This window comes from Cygnus olor, chromosome 2 (genome assembly GCF_009769625.2).
Source record: "Cygnus olor isolate bCygOlo1 chromosome 2, bCygOlo1.pri.v2, whole genome shotgun sequence".
Lineage (NCBI taxonomy): Eukaryota > Metazoa > Chordata > Aves > Anseriformes > Anatidae > Cygnus > Cygnus olor.
Window position 1 is genome coordinate 101,955,400 of NC_049170.1, and position 21,381 is coordinate 101,976,780.

Sequence of the window (21,381 nt, forward strand, 5' to 3'; positions counted from 1 at the left end):
ATTTTATCTGTTATAGACTGACAATGTTATCAGAAACAGAAAAAAAAAAAAAAAAAAAAAAAAAAAAAAAGCCAGTTCAACCAGAAATTCTCTTTGTCACTTTTTAACAACAGTATTCTCTCTGGAATATTCTCCAAACATCTTAAAAAAAAATAAAATTATAAGTAAGACAAGTAAGACATATAGACTCATGACCCAAAGGGGTTAAAAATTCCCTTTTAATAAAAAGAAACCTCTGGCAACCTCAATCAGATACCTGTAAACCACCTGTTTCAGCTTACACAGACCAGAAATGAAAATTTAAAATCAATATGTTTTTTGTGCTTTACACAAAAAGCCCTGTACAGGTTTTAAAGTGAGAAGAATTAGTACACATTTCCAAGAGTCTTGATTTCACCACTACTTTGTGCATGGAGGTCATTTCCATTCATCCCCAGCAAAAGTTATTCTGTAAACTTAAAGCAAGAGATTGATTGAACTGAAAGCTGTGAGCCACAGATTGATTATGAATTAGAGATCATAATACTCTCCTAAATAAATAAATAAAAAACTATTGAAATAACAATAAAGTATACTGAATAAATTAGTGAATTTGTCTCTTACAGACGTTTTCTTCAGAGATACTCAGTGTGTGATATGAGGTATTTAATGATTGTTTACAGTATATGTGACTGTTTCTACAATTCTTTTTTTCTTTTTCATCTAAAAAGAAAAAAAAAAGAAACTAAAAGAAAAGCAATCAAATACTACTGGAATCCATAGCACCCCTTTCACAGAAAATGGAAGACAAATGTTAGTTACATTTCTAATTGACAATTACCTCAATATTCAATATAGAAAAAAAAAAAGGATTAGTCTGCTTTATTTCTGATTGTGAGCAAGTCTGCCAAGAACACCATTTAGTCCATCAGAACTATACTGATAAATGATAAATGTTACTGTGTCTGACAATATTTTAAGACACCAAGACCTGCAACAAATTTAACTTTTTATTGAATGTTTATATTCATAACAACACATATATCTGAGCCCCAGCATGTTTAGTAATCAAATATTTCTTCCTTCTGGTGCTACTCAAATATTTAAGTCTGCTGCAAGCTGATATCATTGTACTATGTTGACATTAAAGAAAAGTTGCTGATTTATTATTTGTTTGTTTTTTTTTTTTTTCCTTTTCTCCATCTGATAATAGAGAAAATGCTTTGTGTATATGGCTAATTTACCAAAAGAGTAAATCATGGAATAAAATACGCAGAGGGGTATGAATAAGTTCAAGAAAAGGAAAATACGTGGAGTGAGGTGAGGGAAATTACGCTTTACCTCACAGATCTTTCTTTCCATGTTGATTCTGGCACTGTTTTTATTGGTTTATTTTAAGTACAAGTTGTTATGGACTATGAATTATGCTAAAATAAATAAACATGAATATCTTCATTGAAAAGACTAGGAACCATGTCCATTTTACATAATCCTTAATGCTGCTTTAGCAGTTTGCAGTAACATACATTAACATACAGAACATAAAAGTCCTGCTTATTCAGACATTGTTTACTGCATTCATCTCTCAGATATCATCTGAGTGGATCATAGCGTACCTGATGGAGTCTCATTTAAAACAATAGATTCACATGAAGAGTTGTATAAAACCATCCTGCTGAATTCAGGGGAATCTATTATGGACTCAAGGAAAAAAAAAAAAAGTTTTGTTTTGTTTTTCTTTTTTTTTTCTTCAATGAGTATCAGAGAGAATTATCTATAATGACTGCCAAAATTCTACTTCCAGAAATTACCTGAAAATAATGAAAAAACTTCAGAGTAACTACTTTTACCTCCCTAAAAGGTAATTAACTACTTTTACCTCCCTTACCTTGGGATTGGTACACCAACACCAATCATGCACTCATTTTTACTGTAAAATTATGAAGTGCCTTTATGCTTATTTTAAACAGAAGAGAAATATTTATATTTTTTATGTGGAAAAAAAAATAGGGAAGATGACCAGGTAAACACTGAAGGCTCCTTGCTGTATGATAGCCTTCTTCACTGTAATCACAATTCATAAAAAGATTGAAACCAGTGAAATATACAAACTGTCATTGTCTAACAAGTTGTATAATACTGCAATTACCAGTTTCACATTTTCATATACAAATAACAAGTTATTGAAAAAAATATCTAGGAAACCAGGAAATAGAAATGACTCTTATATTACACATATGCAAACGTGATATAAATATTTTCTAGATATAAACTAGAAGGACAATTCTGTCAAGTAGACATTCTTTTGGGCTTACCAAAAACATAAACTTGAAAGTTTGAATGACTTTTTTGTGTGTGTGTGCATGATTTTTTTCTGATACCTTTTGTGCTTTTTTAGCTGTCTCTTCTCCCATAAAATGTCTATTTTCATATTTACGCAATTATATGATTCTCACTTAGGCCCCTATTATCTCAAATTCCCTCTGGTTTTGTATACCATTAAGTAAATAATAAAAAATAATAATATGTAACCCCACTGGCCCACAAGATGGATTTTGGTTTTGACAGAGTAAAACAGTAAATATTCCTGGTAAACTATGACCTAGTTGATGATCAGGTTTAGAATTTTAAACTGAAGAGAAGTATCTGGGTTCCTTCCGAATTCTATGTCCATCAAGTTAAATTAAAATTCAAAAATCTACCTAAAAGGCTTGCTGCACATATATTTTATTTTGCATCTACATGCAATGAGGTCAAAAAAAGTCAACTGAAAAACACCTACAATCTCTTTAAGAGACCCATGAAGGGGAAGTGTGATGTCAGTGCGTAGGGCAGAAAGACCACTATAAGGTCTCTTCTCCAGGTTGAACAACTCAAAACCCCTCAGACTGTCTTCATAGGACAGGTGCTCCAGACCTCCAATCATCTTTGTAGCATTCCTCTGGACTCACACCAACAGGTCCATGTCCTTCCAATAGGGGTTCCAGAGCTGAATGCAGTACTCCAGGTGGTCTCACAAGAGCAGAGTAAAAGGGGAGAATCACTTCCCTTGACCTTCTTTCCACGATTCTTTTGGTATGGCCCAGTTGGCTTTCTGGGCTGCAAGCACACATTGCTGGCTCATGCTGTTTTTCATCCACCAGTACTCCCCAGTCCTCTGCAGAGCTGCTCTCAATATATTCTCCTCCAAGCCTATATTTGTGCTTAAGATTGCCCTGACCCAGGTGCAGCATCTTGTACTCAGCCTTGTTGAACTTCATATGTTTCACATGATCCCACCTCTCAAGCCTGTCAAGGTCCCTCTGGTTGGCATTCCTTCCCTCCAGTGTGTCAACCACACCACACAGCTTGGTGTTGTCCAAAAACTTGGTGAGGGTGCACTCAATCCTACATGCATTCCAATAATTGCATACCATTACTTGAAGAATTTTTCCAGACAAGAATACTGAAGAATGAAGTTCTCTTACATACTAAAAAAATTCTATGAGCCAAATGCTAAACCATTTGTAAACTGTCTTGGAAATTTAGGGGCCTTCAGACATAGTCTAAACTGAACAATTGTATAAATGCTGTATTCATTTTTATGGCCAAGCAATATATTGAACATCCACATCAGCTAAGTTAATAATGAATATGTGAAATAAACCATGTACTTTATTCTTTTTTGGAAATGAACTTCTATACCCTCAGGAACCTGTTCAGGATGCAAATCTCATGTATTCCCAATCCACAAAAACACTTGTTTTTCCTATCAATAAAGTGTATTTTAGCTGAGAGAAATTACAGGAAAAAAAAGAAAAAAAAAAGAAAAAAAAAAAGATTACTAGGCCATGTGTATATAAGAAAGTACACTTGATTATTATGAAAATTAATGTATTCTAAATGCAAATTTAATTAGCAAAAATAATAAAAATAAAAACTAAACATGACATCTCCATACACCTTGCAGAATAAAACAGAATATCAGCCTCATCTCAGTGTTCACTCTTGGTACAGCTTTGTCTCATATTTGTTAACATAAATATTTCAATATTTAATCACTGTTCCTGGTTGGGGAGCTCTCAGATTACATACATATTTGCAATCAAAAAGGTAGCAGGCCATATATTTGCATACATTAAAATAAAATATTTGAGTAAGAACCATTCCTGAATTTTGTCATCAATATTGATACTGACTGAATTTCTAAGTAGGTTAGATGAAATAATCATGGTGAGTACATTTTCCAGGTTGAAGGTGAAAGTACTCTTTTTAGGCTCTTCTTGAGTTTCTTGGCACTTTGTCAGTGATCATGGAAACCCTCTGAGGAACTTGTGGGTACCTGCTGCTGCCAGGTAAGGAGCCATTGGGGTAACTGTCCCTTTACTGTCATACGCTCAGACACAGACAGAGCTCCAGAAGGAGGATGCCGTTCTGCAAGTCTCAGGCTGTAGGGAGTCCCTGGGGCCTCTCACTGGGGCATACGGTATCATACACTGCAGGAGGTGTGCAGTTATTGGGGGGCTATGCTTCCATGTGAAGGAGCTGTGGGAAGAGGTTACGAGACTGCACAGCATCAGAGAGGATGAGAAAGAGATGGACTAGATCTTCTCTGAGACCCTGAAGTTTCAAGGGCCCAAGCCTTCATTTGAGATGGAGGAGCTGGAAGAATCTGTCCCTAAGAAGCTGGAAAGTGGAAACTCCCATGACGGTGAAGGCTGGAAGCTAGTGACTTCTCATACTAGAAGGCAGGTTCCTGCCCCATCTGATAACCTGCAGTTTCAAAACAGGTTCACTGCCCTTGCAGTGATTAGAGGCTGGGAGTGTTGTCAAATGGAATATCTCTACTGGCTGAGCCTGAGTCTCTCAGAATCCACAGAAGGAAGCTGTAATAGCAGGAGGAGACCCCCTGCTGTGGGGGCTGGGGCACCCACCTGCTGAGCTGAATTGTCAGAGGAAGGTTTGCAGCTTGCCCCAGGGATTTTGTGGAGATGCTGCCAATTCTCAACTGGGCCTCCAACTATTACACCCTGTTGCCCTTCCGTGTACATACCAATGATTCTGCCACTGTCAATGCACATATAGTGTCAAGTGCAACTGCACGGCTCTCAGGGCAATGGTCAAGAGCATGGTGGTAGTATCCTCAATCTTGCTAGTGAGAAGGAAGGCCTGAGGAGGACTGGATGGATCCTACAAGTAAGTAATTGTGCAGCTGATTTCAGCAGCAGGATTTTGGTTTCTATGACCACAAGCCCCTTTTTGAGGGTCAATAGATGCTGCAGAGAGACAAGGTCACCTAAGTAAGCAGGGCTGGCCAACATGGTAAGGACAGCTTTAAAGAGAGGAGGAGATTCAACAAAAAAGTGATGAAATTCTGGATGGGGCAAGGAAGCCAAGGACCCAGGATGATGGGAACAGAGGGCACATAGCAATCAACAAAATAAGGCTGAATTAGAATCACTTCAACTGTAAGGATTTAAAGAAGGAACTGTCTGCAGGATAGCCTTATGAGGAAATTTATTATACTGATTATAAGGAATCAGCACACTTGGATGACTCTTTGACATGCTTCTGCGCTATTACATGTAACATGGGGAAGAAACAGGAGGAATTAGAAGTTTGTGTAGTTGCAGGACTATGAACTCATTGGGACCAAAAAGGCATGGAAACATCTTAGGAAGGCTCACATGACTGGAGTGCTGTGACAAATGCATACAAGCTCTTTAGGAAGGACACGCCAGGGTGTGCAGCCCTTTGCAGGAGAGAGCAACTGGAATACATGGAACTCCATCTTGAGATGGATCAGGAACCAACAGAGAGTTTATGCGTGAAGATTAACAGGCAGACCAATACAGATGCTATTGTAACAGGGATCTGCTATAGACTTTCTGATCAGGATCAGAAAGTAGATGAGGTCTTCTTCAAACAGATGGAAGAAGTGTCACATTCACAGGTCCTGGTCCTCATAGGGAACTTGAATTACCTTAATAATCTGCAGCAGAATACAAGCAATCTAGGAGGTTTCTGGAGTGTATTGGTGACAGCTTCCTGGCACAGGTTATTAAGAAGCCAAAAAGGAATGGTGTTCTGCTAGATCTCTAACTTACAAACAAGGAAGATCTGGTTATGCATGTGAAATCTGAAGGCAGACATCATTGCTCTGATTATGAGATAGTGGAGTTCTGGATTGTGAGAAGAAGGAAGCAGGGCAAAAAGCAAGACCACAACACTAGATCTCAGGAGAATACATTTTGGTCTGTTCAGGTATCAACTCGGAAGAATCCCGTGGAATAAGACCCTAGGATCCAAGAGAACTGGTTGACATTCGATGATCCCCTTCTCCAAGCTCAAAAAAGGTCCATCCCAGCAAAAAGAAAAGCAAAGGCAGCAGGAAGCCTGTAAAGTCTCTCAGGTTTTCCAGATTAACTATCTAGGAAAGTAGGTTAGAATAGTCTTTTTCCTGAAACTAGACACTTTTAAAGGTTTAAATTGTTCAAAAGTAAAACACATTTTATTCCATCTTGAGCATGTATACAAATCTGAAGACACCAATCCTCAGAGTGATTCCTGACAACAGAAATCAAAGTTGAAGCCTTGGTTCCCATGGGAAGAAAAGAGTACATGTTCAAGACAACACTTACACAGCTGCATGAATACAAAACACTTTCAACAGAATTCACTAATTATAATATTAGGCATTCTTTAGGTAACCTTTGATACAAAGGTTATTTTTTGAATAGTGACACACACACACACACACACAAAAATCAGATTCAAGTGCTTTCCATAATTAGAAACAGACACTGAATATAAACTCCTTTGGATGTATCTTTCTGTAACACCTTTTGTAATGCAACTTCTTCAAATAATTTTTTTTCTTGTTTGTTCTGTTTAGCAAAATATCTGTGATTAGATAAGAACAATAAGCATGACCTCATATAAAAATGTCATGTATAACATGCTTATTTGCTATACTATTACATGCAAGTGATATTTGACATGGGGTTAATATGACTTAATTCTCAAACCACATTTCATTTTTGCCTAAGACAGAACATAATAATTATAGTTCCAACCAAGAATAATCTAAATGAATCAAGAATGAATCTAAATGAGTAATCTAAATGCAGCCATTTAGATGATTTTAAAATGTTCTCTAATCTCAATCAAGAAAGGGATTTCCATTTCAGCTAATCCCTTGGAGAATATTGCTTGAAATTCATAAAGGATGCATGTTAACCAAAATTCTGAAAACTTGACAATCCATCAGTCATTTGGAGGATCAGAACTCTGATGTGCTAACATGCGCATAGTTGCTTTTGCAACTATGTGGAAACAGAGGTGGAAGTTTTAATTCAGGGAATACACAAGTGAATATCCAATATTAGAAATCAACTGATTTAGGAAAAGTATCAGAAAATAATTTCTTTTTAAAAAATAATCACATTTTAATTGTTATGTTTCATTACTGAATGAGGGAAAACTGGAACTCTTGACATTCACACCAAAAGTTGTTTTTTCATTTGCTTGCTTGCTTTATAAACAGTAGCATGCTTTTCTTGCAGCTGATTGGATTATGACAGAACACAGGTTAAACAAATGAATAGATTTAAAAAAACTGTTAAAAACCTAAGTAAATAGCAAAGATTGTTTTAGGTACAGGGATTATAGCAATAATTTCTCCTAATTTAATTTTAAATGTCAAAGGGCAGCTGATTTGGAGCATTCTTAACCAAAAGATCTGAAGCAAAACATGAGCTTTCATCCCTGACTTTGCCTCGGTGGCATCTTAGCTTTATGGAGAAAAAAAAAAAAAAAAATCAAAAAGTTTGTTCAATAATTCCCCAGTGTGTTTAAAGGTTCAATATTAGACATTTTGATTTACACTTCAAAAGAAGGTATAACAGAATGCTGAGAACATTTTTTAAATGACATTTGAAATCTAGTGCTTATTTTCCAATTGCCCAGTTTAAGATTTTTTATGATCTGAAGTGAGTTTACTGTTACTATTTCTGAAGGGAGCTGTAGGGAAAGGGGGTCTTTTTTTTTTTTTTTTATCTTCTCCCCAAAATAAGGATCATAGACTAACTACCCCCTTAGAGAGCTGAGACTGACTAATCCAAATCTTTCCAATCACCAAGATAAGAAAGGTATGTCAGTTTATATGCCCATGAGTAGAAATACATATACATGCTGTATTGTATGCATAAATAAGTTTCTATTCTCTGCAAAAAGGCTGAATGATTAAATCATTTCTCTTAACCCTCAGAACAATGTAAATTTACCTATAATTTACCAAAGATAATTTAAAAATTTGGGATTTTTACAGATAAACAGCATACAAGTTCAATTGTTGCCAGACTATAACAGCCTACCTCACTTAGCTTGCTGTTATCTATCACCGTGTATTTATTATCACTTGTTAATAAATTCATGGATTAGGACAAGCCATGGGCCATTCTAATAAGCATTTTAAAAGGAAGAAGAAAATCAAAAAAAAAATGCAGCGATTTGTCACAAGATGACGAATGTAAGCATGTAGAAAATCATGTGAAAAAAAGTAAACAGTGCAATGAGTAATCTCTCTCTTTCATGTTTTATTTGCCATATAAATGGTCACTGAAATAACACTTCTCTGTTTTCAACTGATTTCTAAGCTGACCTTCCATCCTGACTTTATACTGCTGTATTGAGCCAAATTTATAGATAAATAAGGTACCACAAGGTAGCAGTAAGTCAACAGTGGTCAGCATTACTAGAAGTAATCAAAGCAAGTTCAAACTATAATCAGTTTCATGAATTTCCTAGACTGTACCAGTGTAATGTGCTGCAGATCAGAACACCGTTCAACCCAACTTAACATAAATTAGCCCTAAGTTATCAGATATCTGACAAGAATGTTAACTGATAGACAGGAAAAGAAAATACTAAGTAAAATTATTTCCGTTTACAGTATATTTTTCAGTGTACCTGTTAACGAATCATACAAAGAATACATCAAAAATGACAGGAACAGTCAAAGCACTCTACAAAGTTATTTTAAGTCAGGAACTAAAGAAGATCATTTATCTTACAGACACTGAAGATTGTTGACTATTCAGATTAAGTGTTAAGTGATGTTGGGATGATCTAATTGTAGAACTCTAAAAATACATATTAAATTATGTAAGTAAGCAATATTTTTGCCCATCTTAGTTGAGAATTTAGCAGAACAATTCACAGTACCTGGTATAGCCATTAGATATACTGCTTCATATCCAATAATTTATTTTTTTTTCTTCTTCATGGCTCAAGAAATGAGCTGTAGGCATGTTGGGGGTCAGGCAAAGAGTATCAGACAGATCAGATATTATTACATCTGTCTAAATTTCCTGTAAGATTATCAGAGCATCAGTATTTCTAATTTATGTATATACTAAGTGAATGAAAATAGCAACTACAGATAAGCAGCTTTTCGTTTTTTTCATACTATAAGGTAACGGCAGAATAAAGATGTCTAGAAAAAAAAGGTGGAAATAATGCAGAATTTCAGTTTAACAAGAACTAGCTGTTCCAAAAATGATGTTCCATTTTAAACATCATTTAAATGTCTAAAGTGAGATGTAGAAGGCTTGATTTGTCCAGAAGACTCACTTCAGTGGAATTTCTTCCACCTGGGAAAAAACAGGGAGGGTTATGGTCACATTTCTCTTCAAAAAATAAAAATTAAAAAAAAAAAAAACACACCTAAGTAACAATATATAATTTGCCATAAGATACAGTGTAAAACATGTTTATATACCGAGCAAGAACAGAAGGCACTTTTCTTAAAATGTGTTTATCGGGTTTTTTTTTTGGTTGTAGTGTAAAATCAACAGCACTGGTGACTTACCTTCAACTCTGTGCAAAAAGTGGAAAAGCAATGGTGGATCCAGTTCCTGTATCCCAGTGTCCATCCAGTTCTAGAAATACCTCTGCCTAAAGATTCAAAATGCTAGCTTTGCTTGTATTCTTTTTCATCTAAGGGTATTTCTTTTGATAGTGATGTTCCAATAGGCTTTAGGTACAGATTAGTGTAATTTTTGTCTCATATCCCACAAACTGAGCTATAAATTTCCCTCATTAATTACCAACACACTAGACAATCTAGAGTAAGAGTATTTTCTGTACATCAGCTAGCAGACAATGTTTTTAAACAACACAGAATTCACTGCCTATAGAGGCATTTGTAAGTATACAGTGCACACCAGTGGAATATAGCAGTATATGCATGTTTTTCACTATCCACAGTATAATGCAAAATTGCTTTGTAAATACTCCATCTCATTTAACTTTTAAACCACCTGAAAAGGATGTCCTTCAGAAACGACAAAGGCAGCTATAAAATGCTGAGGAACACTAATATAAAGTGTGTACACAAGAATGTTTTATTTTTCGTGTTATAAGATTAAATAAGAATTCTAAAAACTAAAACTTTAACAGTCTTGCTAACTATAATTCAGCATTTACAAACATCTGGACAGCACACCAAGGATTTACACTGTTTTACAAGGAGCTCAAAGATCAAACTTAGTTACTCTTTTTGTGTCTTTCAGATCGTAAGGTTAGTTACTTGACATATAAGCTAAGTTGTATGTAACAAAACTGGATAGCCCATTTCCAGGGCTGACTATGGACATTCAGTTAGCAACATCATTGACTGCAAAATTTGTATGCTGTCCAAAGAACTTAAAGATTCTTAAAGATTAAAAAAAAAAAAAAAAAAAAAAATGTTGTCAAATAAATATTAGTTTAAAAACAAACATATCTAAGGTCAATGGTTTTACAGACTTGATCTTTGCTTTTCTGTGGATTGTAATGCAAACAAAATAATAATGCATGTATAAAGTTACACTGAGCAAATGCTTCCCCCTTTTAGGAATAAGAAAGTTTTTTGCAGTTCTAAATATGTTAATTGCAACATATGTGAAAACTAAGGCAAATGAAATATTAAATTATTTACTATCCCACAAAGCTGTAAACTCTTCTAGAAGTAGAACTGAAGCTTCTTAACTAAACAGTACATAAAAACTATTTTGAGTAGCTAAGAAATATTAACACATAAATCTTTAAAATATGATCACATGGGCTGTGTACGGTGTAAAAAGCACATAAATGAGTCTCTTCAAAAGCCCAAAATGTATCTAATCATCTCTGAGACTGACAGCTTTGTTACGCCACAAGTTTGCAATAATTTGCAAGGTAGGATCCAGATAGCTCAACACATTTTTCCTGCAATAAACAGAAATTGTAATGAAGAGGCACTCCACTTCCATTCCTCTTTTCTCTCCAGGAAAATAGTTGGTGGACATAAATCTTAATTCACTAGTTCTCTAAAGAAAGCTGAGACAATTTTCACTAGCTAGCCAGCCACACAGGATAACATTTAAGCCTCCTTTGTAGCGAGGAGGTAATCTTAAGAAGAGTAGTGAATTAGAAATTGGTTTGAAACTGTTATAAAGAAAGAACACTTGAAATTAAAGAAAGGCAGAGAAAGCTGAAAGAATGAGAACTTCTGTGTATCTGTATAGAAACAGACAAAATGGTGTGCTGCAAAAAGCACTCACTTGACTGTTTATATATGAAGAAACTGTGCTGCCAAATATCAACCAAGATTTGAATAAGCTCAGTGTAAATCTTAACTTCTTGTTTTACTATTTAGTGGGAGAGTAGAATTTTTACAACAGAAAAAGAAACAAGCAATTTCAACACTAAATGCAATTTCATGTTGATCCATAAAAATTATCTAATTTATGAAGCCAATGAGGCCAAGTTCAGTGCTACAATCACACATAAAGTTATAGATAATGCTTGTAGTTACTATAAAAGTAAATTACCACTTTACTACCTTTTTTAGTGAACTCAAGAAATTGAGAACTGATTTACAGTTTCCAAGTGATGCGAAATTGATCTATTAAAAAAAAAAAAAAAAATGATGATCATTGAGGTTTTCCATATTTAGTTTGTTTTCAGGTGAGTGGATACACATCTTTCAACAGAACATAATTAGTTATTTGGAGTACTAATATTCTTGGCAGCTATGAAGTTTATAACATTGCACAAAATCTCACAGTTTTCCAACAAGCTAGCAGAGCTAACTATTGCTAAAAATGGTTTAATTTGCAGTGGCACTGACACTGAAAATCTAAACATTCTTTTCCACATTCCCAGTGGAGCTGTCCGGTGATCTACCAAAGGACATAACAGAATAAGTTATTCATGACTCTGAGACCAAAAACTCTTGGTCAAGGACATGAAAATAATCCCAAAGCAATGATTAATGTTATTAATTTATAAATTTATTTGTAATTTAATATTGCATGTGCGTATATGAATCAGATTCCATGTTTATCTGCACTTTCCTTTATTTCCCTTCCAAATTGCTCACTGTCAAGAACCTTGTATGGCTCTCCAGTATCCACTTCTCAACAGTGACATTCACATACAAATCTTGTGTGTTGGGGATGTGTATATTTCAATAAAGGAAGAATTTTCACTTAAAAAACAACAAGAACAAATATAATTTCATTGACATTTGTCACATTCATCCAGACTAATGCTCTCCTGTAATTTAAAAACATGTATGTCTTGTGAATCTCAGAAGACAAACAGAATGCTCAAAATAACACCTGTTAGCAATTAAAGCAAATCAGCATGTTCCTCAGATAAAAAGCAGAAACATGCATGTATGTTTGTACATGCACATAAATAAAAACTGGAAGCTATCAATTTCCAACTTCTTCTCAGCAAGTTTTTACTCCTTGTTGTTCCATTCCTGCCGACAGTGCCATAAAACATGAAGACCACATTTCTTAAACAAAACTATTAATTAAATCTTGTGATCTTTCCCAGAATGTGAAAAGAAAATTAATTAATTTGCCTAGATTATTCTAAATCTGATATGTTAAATTTACAAGAAAATGTTAATTCTATGCTGAAATTTGGTTATATAGATATATATTTTGAGTTTTGTTGGATTTAAAAGGTCCTATTTTTATGAAAGCTAAATCCAGAAAGATGCAACAAAAGTAATTGTTAGCCTTCTACTCATGGACTTATTTTGAAATGAACACTGCTTTTCTAACACCATCCCTATATACCCAGGCAATGTTCCTATATTTCTCCTTTGTAGCCTGAATTCCTGTATAGTGCTTTCTGACATCAGAACTCCACCATGAGTTTTCTGCTAAGCTAAATCTGTTTCCTGACACATCGACTTCTCCTAAGTTCTCCTGAGCATGTGGACAGACCTTTCCTGCACTTGGAAGATACTGTCCCTTGAGGCCTGCTGGTTTTGATGAACTCCTTTGTTTATCAGTCAGAGTTACCTCCCATGAGATCCCACCCACCACTTCCCCGACTAAGACAACCCTCTTCTTTCTTTAAGTTCAGGGTCTGCATGCTCTTACTACTTGTCTTTCTCACTTTCTTCAGGACCACAGACTCTTATGTTTCAAAGTCATTATTGACAATGACATTACTTACCATCACATCTCCAATTACTTCCCTCCATATTAGTTAACAGCAGATCCAGCTATACATCGCCACTGGTTGGTCCATCTAATACCTACAGCAAGGAATTATTTCTGAAATCCTCCAGAATCTGATTGCATTGCATCCAGCCATGATGCCCTTCCATCAGTTGTACTGTCAGCCCCCCATGAGAATCACATTCTGCAATTCAGAGACTTAGGTTCTTTAAAGACATATTCGCTTCCTTGTCAGGTGGTCTGTAACAAGCTCCCACCACAATCTCACCCTTACTGATCTCTCCTCTGATCCCAAGCCACAAGCTCTTAGCTCAACTATCACCATCAAACAGAAGATCTTGAAAGATTTGAGCTGTTTGTAGATCTGAGTGCAACTTCCAACCCTTCACACCTCCCTTCCCTGTCTTACCTGAAAAGCTTACATCAGTCCTTCACAGCACTCCAGGTGTATGAACTTGGCAGAGTATCTTAATTGCTCTGTAATCTGTAGTTCTGTAATCACATACAGCTCTAACTCTTCCTGCTTGTTTCTGAGGATGTGTATTTCTATATCAATACTGGCAGGTGTCCGTTCACCTTGTTTTATCATTCCTGAAGCCTCTCTTGCTCCTATCAACCTGTACCCTGAGCTTCCCACCCTTGACCACCACTTGTTCACTTAACTGTGGGTTGTGATCTCCTTCCCCCACCATTCTTTGTTCAAAACTCTCCTCACCACGCTAACCAGCTTGTTGAATCAAGGAAACAATACCTTGGCCCCACACAACACCTAAGCCCAGAGCTGTGTACTCATTCTCAATATGCCCTCTACAGTGCTGCTGGTGCCAATGTGGATGAGCAGCCAGGAATACTAGTCTAAGGACTGGACAGGCCTTGGAAATCTCTCCACATGTCCTGGATCAAAGTCCACAGCAAGCAACATAACCCTCAAAATGTCAAGTGTGAGACACAGAGTTTCTGTCTCCACAGGAGGGACTCTCCCACTACTGCCAATTGCTGTTTCCTCCTCATATTAATGCATAGTTCAGGTTAAAGCTGGCTCTGCACCTGGGAAGGAAGATTCTTTTGCAACAATAGAGGCAGAGAATGGAAAGACTGGGGAGTAGCTTCTCTGGAAATGTCCTTGGGTGTCCTGGTGGGCAGCAAACTTAATGTAAGCTAGCCATGTGCCCTGACAGCAAAGATGGATAAAAGCACCTTTCGTGGTATTAGTAGTAACTTTACTGGGTCTGCCTGGGATGGAGTTAACTTTCCATGCAGCAGCCCATACAGTGCTGTGCTCCACACCTGTAGCTAGAACAGCACTGGTATCATACCAGTGTTTTGTCTACTGCTGAGCAATACTGGCACCGTATCAGGACTCCCTGTAACCCCCCCCAGAGCCAGCTGGCTTGGGGTGGGCAAGAGGTGAGGAAGAAACATCACCAGGGCAGCTGACCTAAACCAACCAAAGGGAAATTCCATAACATATGATGTCACACTCAGCAATAAAAGGTGGAAAAAGGAAAAAGAGGGGAGGGGTGGGCTCTTGTGAAAAAGTCTGTCCTCCCAAACAACGGCTACGTGCATTGAGGCCCTTCTTCAAGGAGGTCATCAAGCATCACTTGCTGGTGGGAAGCAGAGAGCAATTTCTTTCCTCTGCACTTCCACATGGCCTTTGCTTTTTTGTTGTTTTTGTTTGGTTCGTTTGATCGTTTGTTTGTTTCCCCTTTTCCATTTTCCCTTTAGTTAAATTATTTAATAAATAATAATTTTCCCTTAATAATTATTTTTCATTTAATTAAATTATCTTTATTTCAACCCATGAGTTGTTTCTTTCCTTTTCTTCTTCCCCTCCTCTTCTGAGGAGGGTGAGTGAGAGAGTCGTTGTGGTGGAGCTCAGCTGCCTAGCAAGGTAAAACCACCACAGTAACACAGGCTGGCTGAGTGCTCTCAGCACTTGTTAGACCACATGCAGAATACTGCAACCAGTTTGGGGTCCCTTGCACAGGAAAATGTGGATGAACTGAAGCATGCTCGGAAGAAGACCACAAAGACAGTTGCATACTGGAGCACTTGCCCTGTGATGAGAGGCCAAAGGAGCACAGTTTGTTCAGCCTGGAGAAGAGAGGACTTCGGTGTGCCTCTCCTCTCTTTGATAATACCATTACTTACAGAGGGATTATCAAAGAGATGAAGCCAGGTCCTTCACAATGGTGCAGACTGGGAGAACAACACACAACAAGCATATATTGGAACATGAGATGTTCTGATGATACCATCAGAAGCCAGAACCTTCTTCACCATATGAAGAGTCTACCAGTGGGACAGGCTGCCCAGAAAGGCTGTGCAGCCTCCAATCTTTGGAGACTTTCAAGACCTTACTGAACATAATCCTGAGCAGCCAGGTCTGATCTCAGAGATGATCCAACTCTGGATCAGAGACCTTCGTAGGTTCCTTCCAGCTTGAATTATTCTATGGTCCTGTGGTGAATACAGTTTTCAAAAAAAAAAAAAAAAAAAAGGATAAATAGTTGTTTATCATTTTTGTAAACCCTAAAAATGATTTTATTCTATTCTTAGTTACACATAGAAAATCTGAAGTCTGTTTTGTTTCTTATTCCACATTATAATAATGTATTGCTAGCATACCTGGTTCAGACTTTCCAGCTTAGATTGTCTTAGTTCATCATATTTCCATTTCCAAAGAGATAATTCATTTGCTGTCCTTTCCACTTCTTTTTCCAGAAATACATTCATTCTGAAAGTGTTTTAAAAATCAGTATTACATTTTTTGAAGACAACAAAAGACAAATTATATTTAATTTTCTTGACATAGGTTCAGCTCTATTTTGCTGCCTTTTTCAACTGTATATTTGTGGGGTTTGTTTTCTGTTTGCTTGTTTGTTTGTTTGTTTTTAATTACAAACCTACCTACTATCATCATATAATTATTCTAAGAGATCTACCAAAAATAATAGCAGAGAAGAACAAACAAAGAAATCCAGTCATATAAAATTCAAATTTTAAATTAAATAAAACTTTGGGCTCAACTGAAGACAATAGGGAAATAGACTTCAGTTAGTGATCTAGATTGCATAATATATGGTGAGATAGCAAAAATCCTCAGATAAAAGGTACTGTACCTGTTATTTGGCTACAGACAAAATATTATTTTAAGTATACACATATGTAGAAATATATACAGTATGTACAGAGTGCTGAACAGAAATCCACAGGATCTACTTTAGATGTAAAAAGAAAAAGAAAAAAGAAAAAAAGGGGTTAAAATGTGTTCCTTGGCTGTTTAAAAAATAATTGCTCTTGAAAGAATATGTTAGCAACATTTTGGAAATTTGGATTATTTAGCTCAGAGGGACTCATCTTCATTAAAGTGACAACTTTAATGATTTGCCTCTGGAACGTTATTTGAGCATGTCCATTCCTACATTCAGGAAAATATTTAGGATATGTGATTCACAAAGAATGAATGATGGTTCCTTGGAGAAAGGTATTGCATTACTGAAACACTGAACTTTGATTTTGATTTTTACCTGTCTTCAAAACACTTACATTATTTTCAACCATTCAGTAGATAATGTAAGAAATATGAAGCAGCAGAGGCACTATAGGTGTTCTTGTCTTTGAGACCAGATAAAAACTCATTTCTGTGTCCACAGTAAAGACTATTAGCCAAGTTCCAAAGATAAGAATGAACTTCTCATAATTTATATGTTTTACACCTATTTATAATTTATACCTATTTATAATTTATGCTTTCATAATTTCATTTAATATTTGTGTAGCATGTGTACATCATTTTGCAATAGTCTAGCAAAATAGAATTTGGACCACAACTAAAAACGGAAAAAAAAATCTTAATTGCAAATAAAATCTTTTAAATTATATTTCTAATATTTTTAATGAAATACTGTCACAGTTTGTAATCCCTGAATATTCAATTGGCTATAAACAGCAAATCTAAAATATGAAAAACAGTAAAGCCATAGAAGCACTATTATGTTGGGAGATGAAAATTTTACATTATCTACATAACACAAAACTAGAGGGATGCAGGGTGATGAGAAAAGAGAAAGATATTGAAATAGTGAAAAAAGAAAATTCAACTAGCAATAAAATAAACGTATGTCACAGTAGCTATTTTCTATTCTGTGGCTAACGGAATTTGTAAACCTTTTGACAGAAAGTATTTTTGTCAGGTTGACTTTAACTACATTCTGAGAATATTTGGCTAACATCCATCTTTCACAGCAACATTGTTAACCTTAAGGAATTAAACCATAGTATATTTGATGAGATATGTCTCTAGGGCATGTCTACGGAGCACACTGCAGGCTTGTGCAGAGGTGTGAGAGTTACCGCTGAGTAATCTGGCTCAGGGCCTGGAAGCAATGTTAGCTATGCCAATGAAGCAATTCACTTGAATGAACTATCTTCTTGTTGCCTCTGCATTTGCAACTGAAGCTAACATTCTTGAACCAGAACCATCTGAACTATTTATGGAGAGGTTAGTAAGGTAAGTAGAGACATGTCCAAACAGTAGCTCTGCATGACTCCATGAGCTGGTTTGAGTTTGGAGAGAATGTAGCCGCAATTCTGGAGCACTGTGGGGTAAAAAAAAAAAAATATATATATATATATATATGCTGAATGGTCCTGTGCAGAATGAGCAAGATCATACTGGCTGCCAAGGTAACCTTTGGCCTAGTGGGTTCAAGCTGTCTATAAACCAAGCTTGGCTTTGATGCAGCGCAGCAGTGTCCTTGGCTTACTTTTATTGAGAAAACTGCTAAATTGTGAGGAAGATGTGAGAAAATACTTAAGCTAGAGCTATGCAAGATAAGTAAAAATGCAAATCGGTAAGAACACTGAGACAGTGATTACTAGCAGCTCCAGGATCCAGGACCAAAAAGTACTGACATGAAGTATAAATCTCTAAGAGAAAATATGGGAATCTGAAGATGGCAACTCATCAAAATCATCCCATTCCCATGAGAAGTGGAGAGTAATTCTTTGTGAGCTGGCAGATGATAGCTTGCCCAACAAAGACTCATAGGGCGTCTCAAAGACTGGTGACTATGTTAATAATGTTCCTAGTAACATTATTCCTAGGTACATATTGTGTGCATGGCCAAAAATAATTACTTCATACTTTCAAGTTGCATATATTCTGCTTACAGAACCTCTTTGTAAGCAGGAAACGTTGCCCAAGGTGACCTACGGAGGAAGTTGTTACACCAATGTCCACTATTATGTAAAAGTCACTGCTATGTAAGCAGGTACTGCCTGAGGTAGGTGGACTTTGAAATCAAAGTCAATGAAAATTTCCTCTTAAGCACAAGGCACTCCAATAAGTGAGTACAACAGATATTATTTCATTGGTACCACATTGCTGGTAAGTATGATTTTGTGATTAACTTTATATTCTTAACACTTCTATATGGAGTGCATCTTATGCAAATGACAAACAAGACAAAGAAAACAAGAAACACATACATAGTACTGTGAAATGTTTTCAAAACAGGGAAATATAGATGTTCAAAACCACTAATCAGTATATATATATTTTTTTTTCTGAATTACTTAAGGCAATTAATAAAGCATAGAAATATCTAGGAGAACATAATATGAGCTGTAAATGCAAAACAGCACCATATCTACTTCAGAAAATGTCTTTAAAAACTTATTTTTAAATAGAGATTTCCCCAAGGAGAACCCCCAAGCACTTACTCTCTTTCCTTCTGTAAGATTTTCTTTAACTCAGCCAAATGCAAATGCAAGACAGAAACATGTATTAAATCATTCTCTGATGTCTGGGCTATATTGTCCAGACTTTTTTTTTGTTCTTCCAAATAAATACTGGCAATTCCACAGGGAAAGGAATCAGAATCCTTTAGAGTTATTTTTTTATTTTGATTGCTTCTTAAAGAATCTTTGATTATTTCCACATCCTGAGAAAAGAGAAAAACGTGACATTTCAGAAAAACATAAATGAAAAGCCTAAACATAACTTCTGCAAGGCCTACCAAGGCTCTACCAAACACTTAAACCATGGAGGGGGAAAAAGGGAATAAGTAACATCTTGTATACTTGCATAGGATACGATTAGAATGTTCTCTAATGCAAAAAAGTCATTCTGGTTGGAGTAATCACTGTTGTTTTGTGACACCTCACACTCTGTGAATGTGCGAGATGTTCCGTATGCAAGATATTTCTAATGTATCACTCCTCAACAAATTGGTTCCAGTTATCACTAGTTGGCTATAACTATGGTGAAGACAGAAACCTAGAATTTTTAAAAACAGAAACAGAATTTGTACATACAGATAATATATTGAGAAATTCCACGTAAGAACTCTTAGACTTCTAATAAAAATCATATTGAAGCAAGTGATGGACTTTAACAAGTTTTGTATAAGGACTAGTTACTTGCATAACATACCAATCTGTGTCCAATCCAGAAAGCAAAAGCACTATAATACCTGTTTTGAGGGTACACATTTTGCATGTAAAATCTAAGCAAAATTAAAAACAGGTAGAAAAAATGACTAAAAAATAAAATACATTTGCATTAGGAAGACTGAACAATAGTTTTCTTCAGAAATACGCTTAAATTTTATAACCTCTAAACAATTGTGCTTAAAAGCTAATCACATTTTAGCATGGTACCAACAGTACTGTTTCATACCAGTCTATTCTTTCGAGATTTTAATTGCTCTCCTTACCAAATAAAAATCTTGCTACTTTGAAGAGGAATTCGATTCACCTCTTCCCTCATTTCAGAAATTCCAAGAAAGGAGAACTAAGTAATCTTATTTTAGATATCAGGAAAATACACTACTTTTTTTTTTTTTTTTTTTGGACATAACAGTACATGAAATGTGAAGAATTCAGAGGTAACCTGATACCTTATAACATGAAAGATAGAACAAGAGATTATTGGAGGCAACAGTCTGCCTCTTTTACTTATATGTTTAGCCACAGCTGAGGGATATGAATAGTTTTCCATGTTTCTCACGACCAAATCACATGGTATTTTGGTGAAAATGCTTGAAAAATTCCATTTCTACACACACCCATAATTTCCTTCTTCTTAATGAGCTAGAAAAATCCCCATTCTTTACCTTCTTTGTGTCTTCTGCCACAGGAATCTTGCTGGTTTTGCTCAGTTCTTTCACAGGTTCTTGTTCGGGAAATGTTAACTGGTTTAGGTCTTGTTTTATATGCGATATTTCTGAGCAACTGCATTCTGTTTTCCAAGTAGTTACATTTTCTAAATTTTCCTTCTCACTTACTAAATCTTGATTTAACTTTTTAAGCATACTCATTTCTTTTACAACATTGTCTAATTTTATTCTCAATTGCCTTGCTTCCTCTCGGGCTTTATTTCTTTCTGCTCTAACTTTGCTCCATTTCTCCCTCCAGTTAGCAGTACAATCTGACCACCAGCGCATGGTCTTCTCCATTTGTGCAGCTCTGGCTTTGATTTCTTCCAGTTCCCGAATTTTTACTGCTTCAAAAATTTCCAAATCGCTGCTGTAATTCATATGCATACATGTATAATTAGATGAATATGGATAGAAATGTTGAGATGGAAGATTTGAATTACATATATTGCCATCTGGTTGGCAAACTTCAGCTGATTTATAAGGTTGTCTTGGCTGGGTCCTAAAAACCTGTGTCTCTTCCATTATTTTCTGAACAGAGCCTGTGTTCATGTTTTGATTCATAATCTAATTTCACTCCTAAAAAAGACAAAGATAATATTTTAGCTTTGCTCAATTAAATTATGTTTTATGAATAACCTCAAACAGTATTTTATTTTACTGTTATAATAATGATATAATCTTATTAATAATACTGTTGGGCATTTTAGCAGTATATTTCATTAAGAATTAGCTATGAAAATATATTT

General features: G+C 35.7%; 1 protein-coding gene across 4 annotated transcripts in view; it reads right to left on the bottom strand.

The window, feature by feature from the left end:
* Positions 1-21,381, bottom strand: part of CCDC102B (coiled-coil domain containing 102B) — a 166,143-nt gene that overhangs the window by 122,018 nt on the left and 22,744 nt on the right. For 3 of the 4 annotated variants that reach the window (XM_040549774.1, XM_040549775.1, XM_040549773.1), the window contains 3 exons: positions 20,591-21,211; positions 19,197-19,417; positions 16,098-16,206 (listed from right to left, as the gene is read on the bottom strand). In XM_040549774.1, the coding sequence (XP_040405708.1) occupies positions 16,098-16,206; positions 19,197-19,417; positions 20,591-21,196 (936 nt within the window). In that variant the 5' untranslated portion in view covers positions 21,197-21,211. Of the gene's footprint in view, positions 1-15,287; positions 15,930-16,097; positions 16,207-19,196; positions 19,418-20,590; positions 21,212-21,381 lie in introns of those variants that run through there. The other variant, XM_040549776.1, reaches the window with a different exon arrangement.